Consider the following 18716-nt stretch of genomic DNA (forward strand, 5'->3'; position numbering starts at 1 on the left):
CTATTGCTTGGAACTCAGCTGGAGGAGAGGGTGAAGAGGAATCTTACCTAAGAACTAGAAGGAGGAAGAGGAAACCTCCAAAGCAAGCACCTCTGCTTTTCAACAGCGGTGCCCAGTGAGGCTTCTTTGCCAAAGAGCAGATGTGCTTCTATACTCTCAGCTGCGTACCGAACAAAGCCAAACGAGCCTTACAGCATCCTAAGCCTAGCCTCGTAATATACAGCTTGCTTTTCCAAAATGTTTTCCAGAAAGGGAGAAAGAACGTCTTTTGTCCGCAATGCTGAGAAAGAGAGGTCCAGCGCAAGCAGACACGCTCTTCCCAGGGAAGAGCTACAGCTGAGAAAGTGTGGTGGAAACAAGAGGCCGTCCTGCCCTCACACTCTACCAGAAATCTCACCTGTACCACGGCCGCCCCCAAACCACGGATATCCCTTTTCCAGCGGAGGCCTCCCCTATTCACAGCCGCTGAAGCATCTCCCAGCCACCTTCACATACAGAAATATGTGACCTGAGCACTTAGATTATAAAGACAGGCGTTCAGACTTCCTAATAAAACAATTTGATGTTCATTGTATTTTGTCCTCAAGTCATTCAACCCAACCATGCTGCACAGGTACATGAGACGCGAGCTAAATGAAAAGAGGGACAGAGGCAACGCCTTTTGGCATCAGGGTCATCTGTTTGCGTGACTCAGCCAGGCCTGCACAAAGAGCTCTTGTGTGTAGGCTTGGCTCTGCAGTCACAGACATACTGCGGTAGGAAGAGGGGCACGCACACCCTGTCTGCAGAGATGCACACCAAGCCCTAGGCACTGGGGAAGAAAAGAAAAAAAAAAAAAAGAAAAAGAAAGACCCTGGACTTGCCACATGTGGCCTGCACAATGACTGCAGTCGTCTGCCTCACAGCAAGCTGGAATTTGCTTTCACAGCTCTCACGACTGGCAGAGAAGCAGCACACACTGTAGCATCCAATGCGGAGGGGGGAGACACGGGCGAGACAGGATGAGACCAAAACCAGCCTTCCAATGCACCGTGCAAACCTCGAGCCGTTGAAATACAGCCAACAAGGACAGAAATGCATCTGGCCCTTTTTCAGGCCCTGTGAGTGGACTGTGAAAGCGGAAGAATTGGGGCTTACCCATCTAAAAGATACCTCTGCCAATTAAATCTCACAAAAACAAGGCAAGGTGACAAGTCAACCCTACTCCCATCTGTTTTCCAGACTCAGATGATTCGGTGCAGACAAGCTCACTCAAGGCATCTGGCCGTTTGCGGGGAAGGAGAGAAACCCTGGCAGCACAGCGTTAAAGAAAGAGGAGCTTAGCTCAGCGCAGAGCTCAGTGTTCTCTTTCCAAGGGCCCCTGCCTTCAAATCATGCCTGCTATAGTCACAACTACCACCTCCATTCCCATCTCCCGCTGCAGGAGAGGAGTATGCCAAGACCCGGTGGCCTACCTCAGCTCGGCTTTCTCGTGCTGCTCACTCACTGCTGCACGTGCCCAGCTGTGCTAGAGCCCCCAGCGGAGCAGGCTGGTAAGGCTGAAGGAACGTGTGGCCGCACATTCAGGAAACAGAGTTTTTATGAATGGCTGGCCAAAGGCCAGTCACACAGAGTGGGCATTACTCAGGTCTGCCTGCCAACTCAGACCACAGAGGCAGAAACTCATTCGCACAAAGCCATGTAAATGGGGAACATTTTCCGAGATATGTAATTTCTGTACAGCTGCACAAGACTAGGAGTCTGCCGTCTGCAGTAAATGGGGACGGAGCTTCTAGCAGGACAGGAGCTGGCAGTGCTTTGCAACTTCCCTGGTGTCTTAGGTGTAAACACTACAAAGTCAGCTGGAAACCAGACAGCAGGGTTAAGTGACCACACACTGACAGGGCTGTGGTAATGACTTGTTGAACGGGCCACACTTGAACTTGACCAAATGCTTTTGGGCTGTACTCATGACTGTCTTAGTCCCATTCAAATCTCTGTCCTGAGTGTTTCCTACCAGCTGTCCCTCAGCACCATGCTGCAGCAGCTGAGCCTGAAAACCTTAATTACATCGCAGAGGCCTCACAGGATCACTACTGAACAGAACCAAAACTAAAGCAACCACATTAATGTAGTCTTTCAACAGCACGGTTGCATTCCCTCCATGAACTTTGAAGCTGACAGGTCATGGAACAAACGTGGTAAGAGCCAGAAGGGCAATAGTTTGCAAGGATAGTTACAATCAATTGCACCTTCTCACCCATTTCCCTTTCCAAAGCACCCGTGACTGTATTTGCTAGACGTCTGACAACAAAGCTCTCTCAAGGGCACTTCACCCATCCTAGTAATAAAGAGAAGAACAAGGTTATGTTCAACGTGTGACTCAAGATAAGCATTAAAGCTGTTTGTGTTACGTTATCCTTGATCCCACCTGCCTGCCTTATTAGAGGCCTGGATTCACTAGCACGAGAAGCTGAAGCAGATTCTTACAATCACGTCAGGGTGCAGCAGCGGCAGAGTAACTCTCAAGACTGCTCTGTGAGGCAGCGACGTTTCTGTGTCCTCTGATAAAATTAGATGTCCCAGCTTCTGAACTATTGCTTGTCCCTACCCCAAAAAGCTGGGAGTCTCTAGTCTTTAGGATGTGTCTGCTGTTACTGAGAAGGTTCGGGTAGTACCCTGACTTCAACAGTCACACATCCATGTCAACTATTGCTAAATGCTCCGTGAAGTCCTCAGCTTGCAAACTAAGCTTCTTCTGCAAGTACTCCTTTCTATCCTTCTCCCCAGACGTAATCTTATCACTGCAGAGCTGGCCCACTCGAGAAATACGTGAACTCTTTGGAGTGCACAGCAAACGCAGAAGTAAGCAGGAGTTATCCACTGGATCGTGATGACTGAATATGGCCAAGTTTTCAGAGCCTCCTGAAAAACAAAAACAAACACAGAGCGCTAAACTCAGCTACCTGTGCAGCCGTTCCAAACAATGTCATGAAGCAGTCAAGAAGTAGAATAAAATGCATTAGAATAACACTGACTATTACCAGCTCTGTAACTTACTCGCTGTAGTTAAGTAAAGGAACACTTCAATTCTGTCTGAGAACGACAGGAAGCCAGAAGAAATGCACTAACAGTGTCCTCGCAAGAAAGTCAGTCATGTCGCACACCTGGATTCTACAATTCACACCAGGGTAACTGACTTCCCCAGCCCACACCCACTCTCCTTCTACATGAGAAGACAAGAAAAAATATCTAACAGGTGTTCCCTGCAACAAAGTAAGATGAGATTAAAAATACTGAATCACTCAAACGTCCCCCAATACGCATTGCTGGCCCCCCTGACTTCTCAACCAGCTGACCACTGCTGCAGAGGTAGGACGTACTACCTGGCGAGTCCGCGACCTTCTTCACAGAGGCAGCCACAGACACTCGGGCATTAAACAAAGACACAGGACACAGCATGTGAAGTACGTGGCGGCACGTATATCAGGACCCAAGCAAAATATAGCACAAGGCCAAGACCGCTCAGCATGCTTTTTCCCAGGCGTGTCGGTCCATGGCCAGCCTACCAGCCTCCGCTTTCATGCTGCAAAAAGACGCTGGTGAGACAGGAGGACTGCCTCCCTGCTCTCTCAGGAGGAGTTGCAGCACCATGGCAAGCGCTGGAGGGGTCACAAATCGCACAAGCACGCTTGCTTTTACAAGCTGTTCTCTCAGAACCTCTCACAAACGTCCAAAGCCAAAGGTTTCAGCGTCTCGCATTTGACCTGACGCTGGGGCAATTTTCATGTGCTGCAACTAATTTGGCTGTTTTCAACAGTGACTTCACACTGGACTCAGTGCAAGAATGGGCCCTTTGGGGCTTCTTGAACACGTCGCTTCACATAGCCGCAACCGGCTGCCTGAAAGCAAATCACCCCTTTACTCTCTTAGGATCGTGTCTACAGCTGGTGAATACACTGATGAACAGCCAGGCACCTGAAGCATTTAGAAAAGGGTCAGTGCGCACATCGGTGTGAGTCCAGGCCCGCCAAGAACAGCCTCTTCTAGGTGGCTGCAGAACTGTAGGACGCTGAAAGGCTGAGAACTGCAGCAGCAGCCAGAGGGCTGAGCCCATCGAAACCCCAGTCTACTCTCGCTTGCTGTTCTATCTCGCCAGTTAACACACCCCGAGGACAGCATCCGGGAGAGACGACGCATGACCACAGGCATGAACTTCAGCCTAGTATCACCTGACGAGCTTAGCACAAAGAGAGAGCAAAGGGAAACAGCAGCAATGCCCCAACTCCTGGCTAAGGCGCCAGCGAGAGGACAGGAAGAGCGGGCGACTGAGACAAGCAATGTGTACAAAGAGGCCGCACAGCCGGTCCCCAAGCTGCTGTGATGCTGCCGAGCTGGAAGGCTCCCAGTGCCAAGAGCAACATACCGCAGACCACCTTTTCCTTCTCTTTCTCCACAGGCAGGTAAGCTTCAGATTTGCAACAGCTTGATCTGAAAATACGTGCATGCGCACGGCGCGGGTGCGTTGGCCTCATTTCACTGGCAACGATGCAGGACAGGCTGCGTAATGCCGTAAGAGGCTTTCGGACCCACTCAGAAAGTCTCCAAAGTCCCCAGTTTGTCTGTGCCACCTGCTCGTGCACTCTCAAGCCTGAGGAGATGAGGCACGTGTACGAAACCATCTTAAGGAAACCTTAGAGAGGCTGAAGAGCCTTAGATCAGGTTTAATAGGTGCTATGTGCATTAACGCGCAGAACCTCAGCTGTAACGATGTAGCTCCTTGTAATTGCATGGCTTGGCACGTTTACATCAGAGAATCAGTGTAATAGACGGTGGGCATACTCACGCTGCACTTCTTGTTACAGAAATAAGAGCAGCAATGCTCTCATGAAAAAGCTGATCTCGTTTCGGGAACAAAAGCAATCACATTTCTGTAAAGCCTAACAAAAAAGCCCACATTACTTGAGCCACTAGCCACCCTTCTAACAGAACAGGCTTTTCTACGGCTGTTCAAAAAGAACAGACAGAAACGCACCGACTGTAGAAAGCCACAACCTGTTGGTTGCCAACCCTTTACAGGCCTGTGGGGATCCCACTTCTACTCTCCGTTTGAAAGCAGTAACAACAGAGGGAGGAAAGAAAATGGATACAAGCCAAGCCATGCCTGGGTCAGCCCCCTGATTCCAGCTCAGCTCAGAACAACAGTTACGATGACGTCTTCTTACGCTCTTCAGCTGACCCGCGCGGAAGCTGTACTTGCTCAGAAGCTGCAGTTACCTGGCTAGTCCCTACAGGAGAAAGGGATGGGGCAGGCTCACAAGCCTGAAGCGAAGCCACGCTTCCACGGTCTCCGTTTCCGTCCTTTGCAAGAGCACTTCAGTCAGTTAGAAATGAGTGGAACCAGAACATCCAGCCAAAACTGAGACTATGCCTCTTTTTGTAAAGGAAAAATATTTTGACAGAGAAAACAATGCACGCAGGATCATGTCATAAATCAGACCTACCGAAACTCAGTAAGTGACTTGAAAGAGAGAGCTCCTGTCTCCTGGTACTGTTCTGAGGCTCCGTGATCAATTTTGCTAGGAGGACCGAGAAGTAACCAAAAGCGATCGTGACGCCTCAACTCCATGCGCACCATGTGCCAACCAAGGCACGTGATTCGCGCTTGCGCAGACGTCCATCCTGCTCAAGCTGAAGTCTAAAGCATTGGCGTAACCCCACGCTCGTAGCTCATCTACCGACCCCAGCTATCTGCGCATGGTATACAAGTCAGCGTGGCTCAGCTGATGAAGGCAGTTTGGTTGCTGGTGATTGTCTGTTGAGGAGCTCAGGAAAATTAGAATTTCTGCTTGTTTGTGCCAAGTGTTCATGCACACTTGGCAACGGCACTAGCGGAACAGGTTGTGAGGTCACCATTCACCGCTTTCAAGAAAACTTAGGGCAGAAACAGAGAAGGCGGCATCCATTCAAATAGCATCTACTAATGCTCTTGGGTAACGTGCCCAACTTGGTATGTAGAAAAAATCACATTTAAACGAATTAAAAAAAAAAAAAAAAAAGGAATGCAATCGCTTCCTTGGGAAACAAAATAAATTCTACATTTGCCATTACTTTATTTTTTACAAAAATAAGCTATTAATACGGAAGCTTCAGGGTAAAAAACCACATTTATCTTTGCCCTTCATGTCCAGGAACAGCTCTGGGCCAGCTACGGAACTATCGAGCATTGGGACAATCCGGTGTCACAAGGGCAGCAGATGGTCTTTGGAGCAGAACCACTTCACGTCCAAACTTCATCCCACGGACTACGTGTCCCATCTTTCCCATCGTCTCATTGTGAAGCCTAGTCGCTGTCCGAGTCATCGTCTCCATCTTTTTTTCCAGACAGAGCACGCTTGGACGAATCATCGGCCTCTCCCAATGCAACAGCCCCTTTCCGCTGTGGCAAGACACTGAAGAAGGCGTCCTTCCAGTCTTTCTTCTCCAGGTACGCCAGGATGATCTCAAACACTGCAACATCAAGAAAGACCACCAGCTCTTCAACAAGGAGGTAAAAGAACTGCTGATAGCACCACCTCCCACATCCATCCTTACAGAGCTTCTCATGCATTCGCTTGCAGCATCTTCAGGCTAAATCTGGTGAAGCACAAGCAGAAGCGCACACGGCAAGTCTGCTACAGCCGCAGCCTAAAGCCAAGCACACTGTGAGCCCCCAGTTACTACCGCAGCGCTTTCCTGCAGCGGCTCCACTTTGAATTAATTGCCCTCGGGGACAGAGAGGAACGGCCCCCCACTACTGCAGCTCTCACCACTGCCCTTTATACAGGCACTAATGCTTTCCCACATTCGTTTGACAGGAATATTGCTGTGGATGCACCTTGACAAGGACTTGGTCCCCTCCCTAACATAAGCGCAGCCCAAAGTCTTCCTGAAACCTGCCGTCATTGTCTTCCTCTTACTTTTCCACCTGCACTTGTGGCAAAAATCCTTATTAGTCTCCAACTCCATGACCCCTTCTTGCCGTTTCTAGGATGCTGACTCTAGCAGCCATCTCCTCCTCCTCCTCCTCCTCCTCCTGTTTCAGCTCCTAAAACTTTCCCTAAGTGACAATAACCCCAGACAGCATTACATACAAACCTCACTGGCAGATTCTTGCCTAGAACAACCCCAGGCTATCCAAAAACCCACTCAACACAGATTGTGGCTCGGCAGCAGCAGGCAAGGCTGCAGGAGGCCCTCTGGCTGGCGAGTAAGCCAGACCTGGATGACAAATGTGGGACAGAGGGGTGGCTCGTCTGGCTGGGGGCTACAGGAATAGTGCTGACACCACCGGAGAATGCTGACTTCAAAGAACGCCCGCAGCACAAGCAGCCTCAGTGCCGAGCGACAGCATACGAGAAAGGTTCAAAGGAGCCCTGGAGGGGAAAAAAGCCTGACAGAGAATTAGGCAGGCATTCAGAAACGGGGGAGCAGCATGGATCTCATACTCGCCGAGAGCCAAGTTACAGAAAACTGTCACATTTACTAGAGGCTTCCTGCACCCAGGCTGACGGGACAGCCAGCTGCTCCCTGGGACGCTGATACTGAAGAGCTGGCCATTTCACTAAGCAGGCTATTCACCTGCAATGTACTGTGAAGGCATGAGCTTTCCAAGGACTGTATCACTATCGCTGTTACTGCAGAAAGCACCTGTGGCAAAAATGCCGGCTGAAGAGACAAGAGGAGTGTAAAGAGCACGTTTCCTCTCCCTTGCCTTGGAACTTCCTTTATCTGCATAGTGAAAACGGAACTGATGGAAACACAGTGGCTTCCACAGGAGAACAGAGGCTCCTTGGATGGGCTGCGATAGCAGCAACAGTCTTGTGCAAGGACACAAGGCGGCAGTGGGAACAGCCGGCAGCCTCCACTGCAGGCTGGAATGAAGCAACACCGTCTTGTAGCGTACGTTACAAAGCATTAGCCTTGGCATACAAACCTGAACAGAAGGAAACACACTCTCCCAGCTACACCTGCAGCTGTGCTTTGCAACACAGTGTTTTACATGGATCTCAGATCATCCAAGCTTGATAGTTCCAGGTCGAGTCAAGGAAAAAAGAAAAGTCTCCTCTTACACCGTGTCAGTTTCCTGGCATCAAGTATTTCACACATACCCGTCTCCCTCATGCCTTTTTAACATGGCAATGCAGGCACCGAACTGCCCGTGGAAATGCATGGAGAGTCAATCCCAAGAGAGGAGGATGCTAAGTAAATAAGCAAAAAGCAACAAGCAAGTTGCCCTGTTACTGACACCGCCAGTCTCCCACCACCAGACGGCCGGTTTCATTAAGGCGCTTCAAAGCCTGACAAGGCCGCTCGGAGGGACTTTCTCCTTCTACAGGACTTCCCAAATTCACCTGTCACAAGAAGCTCCCCAGGGACAGGGCAGGCCCTGCAGTCTCCTCTGCTGAGCCCCGTACCGTCCTCGGCTTGCTTCCACTGCTGCACCGAGGCCAGAGTTACCAAATCAAAAGAGAAAGGGCGAGCAATGGTGCAGTTACACTAAGCAGCACGGTGGATGTACTCACAGCAAAACACAAAAACCTCGGTGCAAATGTCCTTCTCCTCACCTACACAAAATTTAGAACAGGAGACTGGAGAGGCAGCTTGATTCTCTCCACCTTACTCATGCCTTACTGCCCTGAAAGCTGTCTTTTAGGCTCAGCTTGTAAGCTATCAGGGTTACAATATACAACAGCCTTTGGGACAGCTAGTAAAGGCACCTCTGCTTTTGGTGGTGGGGGGGTTGTGATTCTTTCCTGCCCAGAAACCTTAAGCAAAACACTGCTCTAGTATAATCCTTGCCTTACGAAGTGTCTCCGCGTTAAGAGCCTTTCAGCCGTGATCTGAAAATGTTTGAGAAGGGCAAGGGAAGACAAGCTCACGCAAAATGAAAGCTCGCCAAATAAAGTGCAGTGAAATCAAATGCCTATTTAAATACCTGGCACCAGAAAAATGCACAAGACCATAAAGCAGATAAATGAAAGCATCAATTAAGCGACCCAGTATATCCAGCCCTTAAACATGTAGAAGAAAGCCTTCAGAAATATTGACACTAGAGGTCAGTATAAGATTATTGCAGGAAAACTCCAGCACAAAGCTATAGCTGGGATAACTTTGGATTAGTAACCCATAAAGTCCTATTATTGCCTACATAAAGCTACGGCTAAAGATCAAGTTTTAGAAATGTAAAATCTTAACAAAGACATGGATTCCGATGATAATACTATATTCTCCTCCACATGTAAATAATCTTTACTAGCATGCAAATACGTACCTCATCAACCAACGGCACTTTAAGAAAATAAAGTTATCAACAAGCAATGTGTTACAGAATCGAATAAACTTAAAATAAACTAAGGTAAGATAAAAGAATGTGAGGTGGGGCAAAACAGGCTTGGACACCATGCCAAAAACTTCCACAAAGGTCTGAGTAGGCTCTATTTTGCCTACACTTTTGTTTAATGACAGGGAAAGGTAATCTAATAGTAGAACTGAAAGTTTAAACGGAGTAGGATTCAAGACTCGGGTGAGCAATCGTATACTTCAATCAGAACCAAGAAAGCAGGTGCAGATACAGCTATGAAAACTCAGTCGGTGGAGTACTGCTGATAACAAATGAGGCGAGCCTACAGGTACCTAAGGAGTTACTGCTGAACAAAACTGTCCAAAGAGGTGAAAGCATTACAAATGTTTATCCTTCCCTGGGATAAAATACATGGGAAGTTTCAGCATTTTACTCACTTATACATTAAGCCTGGAAACAAGGCCAGGATGGTATGACTCTCAAAATTACTCATGGGACGTGTCAACACAACAGGAGGTGCACTTTTAAGGGGCTAAGACACCATCCTTTACATTTAATTGTGTCTAAAACAGTTAAAGGCCAGGTCAATTACTGTATCCCAAAGGCAACTAGATTCAAGTCCTATCAACATCACCAAGTAAGAGGTAGGCATCTACAGCACAGTGCACATGTTGAAGGTTCAAATGCTGAATATCACAAGTATATTCTAGAATAAAGTCATAATTTTGTGATTTAAAACTTACCATGATTGACAGCTAACACTTTCCGACTGTTCATCTTGACAAAATTCCCAAGCGGGAGCTGCGCGTGACCAATTCCCTGCTCTACAGCTTTTCTGTAAGTAATTCCCTGTGGGAAAGACACCAAAACAACTGGAATGAGAGTCACCGTTTCAGAGCAGCCCATACAGTTTCCTACAATTACATTTTCTGGCACGAGTTTTGGCCACAATCTTCCTTTAGGAGATAATTACAAAAGAGAAACTTACCCTGATTACACAGTACCTGCTTCAAGGGCTACCTCTGTAAAACTTGATACTTTGAATATATGACACATTGTGAGTACTGTCAAAAGGATCATAAACAAAACTGGTGCATGCAGCCACAGTTCTAGAAAGTGTCAGCCACAGCCTGCTTTAAAGGTGATCTTACAAAGTTACTCAGATCGCAGTAACCAGGTATTTTTCCAGAGGAAGAGTAAAGGAAAAAGAAATGTTGTTTTCTTTTTTAAACCTGGCAACTCCCGTGTCCAAGATGGGAAAAAAAGACCTCTTAACACTGTGCAAACACTTTATACCATAATGACTATATCAAGGATCTGCTTTAGCTCTCTCCTAACTTTCAGCTGTGGACTAGTTGCTGAGGTACCACTTCGTAAGGTTTAGGACCCATCCCTTTTTGGGGGATCATTGAAAATATCAGCATCACATTGCAATATTAAACATGTCACCAGAAACTACATAAAAGTATCTTCGAAGAAAAAGCAGTAACAGTGCTTTAATTTCCTGGCTGCAGTCTTTGTGACATTCCAGGTCCACACAGCATGATCCCACATACAGGTATGGAACCAGATGCCAAAGGTATGTCTGTTACTTAGCCAAGTTCTCCTGACAAGCAAATGCATTAAACTGAGACATCCAGGATTCAAGCGCTGTTCTTCATCTGTATTTGGGCACATGCACATACAAGCGCACGCACATGCACAGACACACAAGTACATGAACAGAAACCAAACCCTTTTGTCTGAAAGTAGAACCCTCAGTAAGCTGAGCAGTGTTATTAATTCCATTCCTAGATTTAAAATTAAAAAATAAAATCCTACCTAAAAAGCTCAGCATGGCTGCACTTTGGAACACAACCTATTGCTAGCAAGTTTTACTTTATAGCTACCAGAACTACCAAGTCTTTTTCCCCATTTCTTCAAAACTTTTTTGAATTAAGTCTTTTTTGAATAACTTTTCTTGTTATTTATTTTTGTTAGCTCACACAGGAACAGCATTAATGTCAAATAAGGTGCAAGGGAAAAAAAAAAAAAAAAAAGGCTCTGTAAGGAAACGGACCCCACAGTTTACCTTGTGGTGATTGTGATCCACCAGTCCTCCAATCACATAGGCTTTCTTCTCATCGAGCTCACTGAGAACATCTGGGGAATCTGAGGTAAGATATACTAGGTCTTCTTTCTTTATTAGCTCACTGTAGTGCTCTGTTCTAATTTGGATATCCTGAAAAAAAGGTAGTTGAAAGAAGTTACATTCAATTATTTCTGATTAATTGCTGGGCAAGATTTACAGACCCGAGATGGAACCAGCAAAAATAAATCCAATAGTATGTAGTCATTCCACACCCCTCATTCATGTTTAAGTGCATAGCCATAGCACAGTGCAGATCGATTTCTGCATAAGTAACTCACAGGTCCTACAGCACTGACTTGTAAAAATCACCAGAAAATTTTCTGAAACCCCAAAAGAACTTTACGAATCCTTAAGTTCTTGTGATTCCTTTCAAATGTTAACATATTTCTCCTAGGGATCCAAGTAATTTTCAAGTCCACCTTCCTAAAAAAAAGTCAAACCAGAAGTAAATGCTTAATTAACATTACTTCATTGATCAGAGAGGTTTATGCTATGCTTCTGCAAAGCAGCTATCGCAGAAGACATGCTAAAAGTAAAACTTCTTCTTTACACAGAGTGCTCTTCATCTGAAGTTGCTGGAATACTGGTTTAACAGGAAGTCGCAAAGAAAGCCAACATGAGTTTGACCATAAGACAATCCACTTCTCTAAAGACCACTTTAGTGTTGAGAGGCAACATGACTGAAGTGAAGGTGCACACAAGAGAATCACATCATGACTTCAGAGCCTTATTTTTTGCCAAGAAAAAAAACCCCATTGTTAAGACAGATGACTGTCAGAACTGCCGAAATCAAGCAGTCTTGCTTGGTCTATCAGAGAACAGAAACTGTTTAATAACACCGGTAAAAATAGATGTGTGCAGAGTTTTTCAAGCAAAAATCAAATCTAGATTCAACACAAGCAGTCTTTGGCTTATTTAAGTTAAAGTAGTTAAAAACACAAAGACCCACACCATTTCTAACATGCTACTGCTCTGACGTCATAGAAAAACCCACATGGAAAAAGCACAGGTCCCTCACAACGAACAACCTAGTTAGCAACTATAATCAGGACGACTTTTTCTCTTTTTACAGAAATAGTCAATTATTCACCTTCCAGTTCACCCATCCTTTGTCATTTTCATTCATGTTGCACTTCAACTGTCCCCCGTGGCTGGTCAAATAAAACTTCGAAAAGAACAAACAAGAGGTACAAAATACTGAAATGTTAACACGTCAGTCTGTTTCCTCTCTGTACAACACACTTTCTACCCTTAACTATTTGCTGGGTTTAGTTTTGGGGTTTTTTTTGCTGGTATTTGCTAGTTCTAGCTGCTAGTATTAAAACCAATAATTCTTTAGATGAAGTGGTACTAAGACCATATTCATACATATTTAAAAGACAAATATGCACTTACAGTCACTTTTTTTTTTTTCCATCTGTTGAAGATAATACTGGGCATCACAGTATCTTAGTGGCATGCCAGTATTTGGCACTCTTCATCTGCATGCACTCACTTTTTTTCATATATATGGAGAATTTTGTAACATGTGGCTTGAAAATTAACCTACTACAATAGAAATAATTCTCTCACTAAAAGAGGCAGATTTTTTTTCTACTACAGTTCTCACCACTTAAGCCACAGCTACCTTTCTCATATGCTTGATACATGGCAATACAGTCAGTGCTCAGATTGTTTAAACATACCTGCACAGGATGGAATGCTTTGCGATTTTCTGCATAACATCTCTGAATTTGCTTGTGAAGCTTCTTAACATCCTGTATACAACACAATTTGTTTTTACATAGTCCTTCAGACAGAGCACCACAAAATGCTTTACCATGAGCCAGTCAGAAGCTAAAGAGAGGAAAAAGGAAGCTTTTAACTGGCAAAAGCAATACTGATAGTGTGGACATCAAACCCTGAGAAAAAAACAGCCATTGTGAAGGGATTACGCTGACAAGGAAACACATCTTCCACAAAAGTGTGTTTAGAGACACCTCTACATGTGTGCTTGATTTGCATGATGCTAGGAAATAAACAAAACAAAAAAAATCACTGGAATTTAATCATATGTAATAACATACTCAAAATTATCTGAGGAATCAAGCAGATTTATCGTTGTGACAACACCCATGAAATACATGAGAAAACCCTGAGAACATAACAGTTCATATTTCAGAAAACTGCGTTTGCTTAATTAACGTGAAGAAGCCCCAAATAATACAAATAATTTAGTAGCCGGCTCTGGCATTTTGACCTGAAAAATTGGAAACAGGTAACCAGTACTACTTAAAAGGCAACAGACTTAATTTTCAGCTAGTTATGGTTTTTGTATGGTATATTACACAGTTTTATTCTCAGTGCCCCCAAAATAGCAGTTTGTAAGTATAACTGATTCCCACTTTAAAATGAAATATCATTATATTGCTTTGATTCATGTAGTACTTTGAGAATGTTTTGTTATCTCTGTAAACTAGACTTTATCATTACAGTATTGTAATGCAAGTTTTTACAGACACTAGAAAAGCATTTAATTAACCCCACTGCCAAAGGCCACAGCCACCTTCGCTTACAATGCTTCAGCCTTGCCAAACATGTGCACAAGTGCCAGTTTTTAGATCACATTTAACAGGGGCTCTGCCTGCCTGACCAAGGAGGGAAATGTGTTTCACGAAGGACAAAGCTCAGCAAGAAACGCCCAGTCAGCACCTCCAAAACTATCAAGGGGGTTCTCTGGTCTCTTCTGGAGCGCTGCTGAAGGGTTCCTCAGGGAACCAAGTTCCAAAATGCCATCTGGAGCTTCCCAAAAATTCTGCAGTGAGGCAGCAAAAGCCTCCGCTAGTGCTATACAAGCCCGGCATTACACTCAACAAGTAGCCAGACTGGCTTTGCAAAAGCTTGAATTCAAGCAGTCCTGCAGAACAGCAAAGTCCCTGGCAGCAGCAGGGCTCAGGATAACAGGGAGGGGAGAGGTCTGCCTCAGAAACCAAAGGCTGCACTCCTAGAGGAGGCTGCAGATTAACATACTTTCCTAGTAGAGTTAAAGCTTTTTGATCTGAAAACACCACACCAAGTGCCTTGTTCGGTGGCTGAATATATCATGCTGAACTTTCTGATATTTACCTACCCTGTGATCATCTCACCCATCCTTTCATCCACTCTAAAATTTTAGGTATGAGCAGAATAGCGTCCTCCTGTCCCAACTGCTTCTCATGTGACTGAGAAGAAAAGCTCAGTATCATCATGACGCTCAAAATTCTCATTTCCACAGATACTTACTAACACGGCTGGGAACCTCACATCTACTTTGAAAGAGAAAGTAACTGGATGTGGCATTTGCAGCCCCTCTAGCAAAACTATTTTGAGGCAGAATTGCATCTAACTTCATGGTGAACACACGGCACAAACTGTTTCCATATTCCTGGTTTTGGAATCAAATCAACTTACTGCATCTCCATGAATGCAAACAGAATCTTTGGCAAGCTTAAATAAAGGTAACATTCCAAACCCTAAAAAATTCAGCTACTGACACAAGCAGGTCTGGGAGTCATCACAATCTGAAACATACTAACTGTCCTCTGCAAGTTGCTCTCCAGTTTCTGTGCTCTGACATTGCACCAATACTGTCACCAGAGGTTCTTTCAACATGTATATGTGATGGGTAAGTTCCTTTTACCTTCAGCACCATCAGATCGTCAAAGCTACAGTCCACAATGAGGCGAAGTGTACTAGGAACAACTTCCCTTCGCATACGCTTTCTGACATTCCCTTCATTATTGGAGTCCAATTTTGACTGACGTTCTAGTTTTCTCTTCTGGCGTTTTTCTTTTCGTTTCTGCCTAAATAAACAAACAAATCTTCAAAAAACAGTGCCAAACCTGCTGAGGTATGTGTTGTGCACATAAATGCATACTTTCATATCAAGGTGGCTGTCCCCTGACTGTGGTAGTTTAAACTTATCCTGTTGCTTGCATTTGTGCTAAGCTGATACCAGCATGAAACACACACTCCATCTTTCTGAGGTTCTCTATGTACCTCCAAAGACAGGCATCTAACACAAATTTAATGAACTCAATAGTGGAAGTCATGGATTTAAGGATGCTCTGAGTCAGGTCTCAGAATAGAAACAATCAAAAAGATTGTCAAAATTGCAGTATCAGGGTCAGAATGTGGGAGGCAATTTACCTCCTGTTCCACTGAACAGTTTTTCAAAAGGCTTCCGAAGCAATTGTTTCTTCCTCCTGCTCCCCCAGTGCGAGCAGGCAGTTAGTCGGGAGATCACATTCTGGAGACAGCTACTTTAACAACCACTGCCTCAGGAAGTCACTTCACATTCAGCACATCAAGGATAAACTACGACCAGCCCACTTGCAGATACATAACGCACTCTCTCAACAGAAAAAAACAGAAGCTCATCATCTTCCAAAACTATGTTAACAAATCATAAACCAACATAACTTGTAGCACAGCATTTCATGTGTCAAAAGAAATTTTTTTATTCACAGTCTTTGTAAGATTCACCAAGTACCAGCGCCATGGAAAGAGGGCACAGCCCATTCAGAAAGGCACAAGGCCACATGCTATTTCTCCCTTCTGACAAACCAAAACCACGCAAGTTTGAACCTCTCCTGATAGCCTCGGCAAGCTGAGAAACACTTCCAGTATGAAGAGGGGATGCTTACCTTTATACCTTCTTCATATGCAGGTGGAGTAGCCTGCTTTAAACCTGGCACGGGAGAAAACTGGTTCAACTGCCTTGACTTGCTAAAGCAACCTACACAGAAATTCTGCTGACACATGGTTACTATTGGCACTAAACACTAAAAATGTCCTTGGAAAGCTATTTTGCAAACCGTACCTCCGTAGATCTTTCTGTTCTTCCCACTGTTTCTGCTTCAGAAGCTTCTTCCTTTGCCTCTTGGACACGGGCTCAAGGCATTCTTCCTTGTCTGAGCCTGCCTCCTGTTTCCCTACTGGACTGTCACTTGACTTCACCTCTCCTTCCACATCAGGACCGTCAGGGGACATGGCATTTTCCATTGGCACCTCTGGCCTTCCTGTTGGCATTTCTGATGACATGAGCTTTTGGCCAGGTTCACCAACTTGTTTCTTAACACGTGATAAATATGTCATGAAAAGCAAACTTTTCCCTCACCAATTCTGTAAGACAAAACAATAGTACGAGTGTTATTAACAAGCTCGCATAGAGTAAGTATCACTCTGCACCTACCATAAACCTGAATAAAGAAACAATAATGAATAAGAGACAGCCTTTTTTTGTCTAAAGCTAGGTTAGTGTCTCTGCAAACAGTAACACATAAAATACTGCAGAGATAATAACCTGTGTTCAGTTCATGTCTAAAACTCTGCCTGCTACATCCACAGCTATTCCAGAGTTTGCAATTAAAAATCTTGTGAAAACACAACTGCCTAAAAGTCAGGAAGCGTACTGGCTTAAATGTCAAACAAAAAGCATAAGCAGCACTATTGCGTGTACAGAAACTATTTTCAAACAGAAAAAATCAGAGGTATCTTTCAATATAACTATGGCAGCATGTTAGAGAAATATAATTTTGAAGAGACTAAAGCCCAGGGGGGAGGTGGGGGGGAGGAGGGGGGTTGTGTGTGTGTGAACTAGCTGTACCCCTCCAAAAACTAATTTTTATTTCTTCTGAGAACCAGAAACATTGGCCATCTGTCAGGGGGCAAAACACAGGAAATAAGGGAATGAACAACCTAAACTGTTACTCAGCAAAACACTCTCCGTTCGAATCAAATACAATTATGCCTTTCCAATGTACCTTTCCAATGGCAAGTGTTGTTTTTTCATACTAATGTGCCCCTATACTCAATGGTGGCACAGTTTTTCCAAAGATAACTACTTCACTGGAGAACACTGCATCTACAGAGCCAACATGCAGAAACAATGCCCTGGCTTCTTCAGTAACAGAAGAGCCAGAAAACTCAGAGCAGCAGAAAACCGTAAGGTTTGGTTAACACACCCCGATGTCCCAGTACGGCGGTGTTAAGACAGAAGGTCGAGGGAGTAGAGACGACTGTGGGTGCCAAACACCATGGCCTCGCATGGCATGAGTCTGCCACCACCACAGCACGCACGCCCCGTAGATACTGCGTTCTATACATACATCTGTTTACATATATATAGATACGTATACACACATACAACTATATATACGCGTATCTCTGTATACACACATTATATACGTAGAAACACACCCATTATTTCTGCTCACGCGCCAAAGTACCTCATAACTCCACAGGACCAACCTCCCCCGCCCACAGGAGCCCGCGAGGGCCGCGATCCCCCCACAGGCGGCAGCTCCAGTCGGGCGTGGGCAGGGGGGTCACACTCCCCAGGCCCTTGGGAGGCCGCCATTTCCTCCTCCTGCCATCTGAGGAAAGCCAAAGCCGAGCCCCAGCCCCAGCTCCCCGCTCCCCCTCACCGCCTCAAGGGGTAACGGACGCGGCGGGAGAGCCCGGGCAGCAACGTACCCGCCAGCCGCCCCACGCGCAGGGCCGCGGGCGGGGGGGGCCCGCGGAGGCGAGGAGGCGGCGCAGAAACCCCACCCCGCGCGCGCACCTCCCCGCCGGCCACGACTGCAAGTCCCGGCGAGCAACGGGCGGCGGTCACGCGGCGCTGAGGGGGCGGGCTCCGGCACGCGCGTCCAAGGCGAGCTCCCCGCTCCGCCCCGAGGAGCGGCTGTTGGCTGCGGCGGGGAGGGAGAGTTGCGCTCGCTCCGGTCCCGCCGGGCGCGGCGGGGGGGGAGCCACGCTGATGGCTCTGCCCGGAGCCGGCTCTGGTTTCACCTGGAACAGTTTGCAGCCGAACTAAAAAAAAAAAAAAAAAAAAAAAACACCAAAAAAACCCCGTATATTATATATATTTTAAAAAGCAACAAGCATAACAAATGCGTTTGAAGATCAGCCTCGGTGTGGGGGAGTTCTGACCTCAGCGACACGGATCAGCAAAAAAAGGTAAAGACACCAGGGCTACAGTACATGGATTCCTACCACGGTATGCCTTCATGCTGTAACTACTTTCGGCTTAGTATGTGAACAGAATCAAGGTGCTGAAAATCCTCCACCAGCTACTTTGCAGCACTGCTGCTTTGCCATGTGAAACCCAGTTGGACTGGTATTCCACCAGGAAAACAGCGGCTTGTTAAGAAATCCCTTTGAGCCTGGCTAAGAAAGGAGGGTTCCAATCCTTCATTAAATGCCGCGGCTCTCATTGAAAACCACAAGCCTCTTCTGAAGACA

General features: G+C 45.9%; 1 protein-coding gene across 5 annotated transcripts; it reads right to left on the bottom strand.

The window, feature by feature from the left end:
* Window positions 1-827: 827 nt before the first annotated feature.
* LOC130158254 (tRNA methyltransferase 10 homolog A-like) lies at window positions 828-18085 on the bottom strand. Of its 5 annotated transcripts, none has more exons than XM_056358861.1 (8): window positions 17949-18085; window positions 16294-16595; window positions 15112-15274; window positions 13139-13210; window positions 12544-12618; window positions 11394-11543; window positions 10066-10171; window positions 831-2904 (listed from the first exon to the last, which is right to left on the bottom strand). In XM_056358861.1, the coding sequence occupies exons 2-8, from the start codon at window positions 16566-16568 to the stop codon at window positions 2672-2674; spliced, it is 1074 nt and encodes a 357-aa protein (XP_056214836.1). In that variant the 5' UTR covers window positions 16569-16595; window positions 17949-18085; the 3' UTR covers window positions 831-2671. The 5 variants fall into 5 exon arrangements, with proteins under 5 accessions (XP_056214859.1, XP_056214836.1, XP_056214847.1 ...); XM_056358872.1 differs by having other exon boundaries at window positions 17900-18021; XM_056358855.1 differs by having other exon boundaries at window positions 17702-18011.
* Between the last annotated feature and the right edge of the window lie 631 nt (window positions 18086-18716).

This window comes from Falco biarmicus, chromosome 1 (genome assembly GCF_023638135.1).
Source record: "Falco biarmicus isolate bFalBia1 chromosome 1, bFalBia1.pri, whole genome shotgun sequence".
Classification (NCBI taxonomy): domain Eukaryota; kingdom Metazoa; phylum Chordata; class Aves; order Falconiformes; family Falconidae; genus Falco; species Falco biarmicus.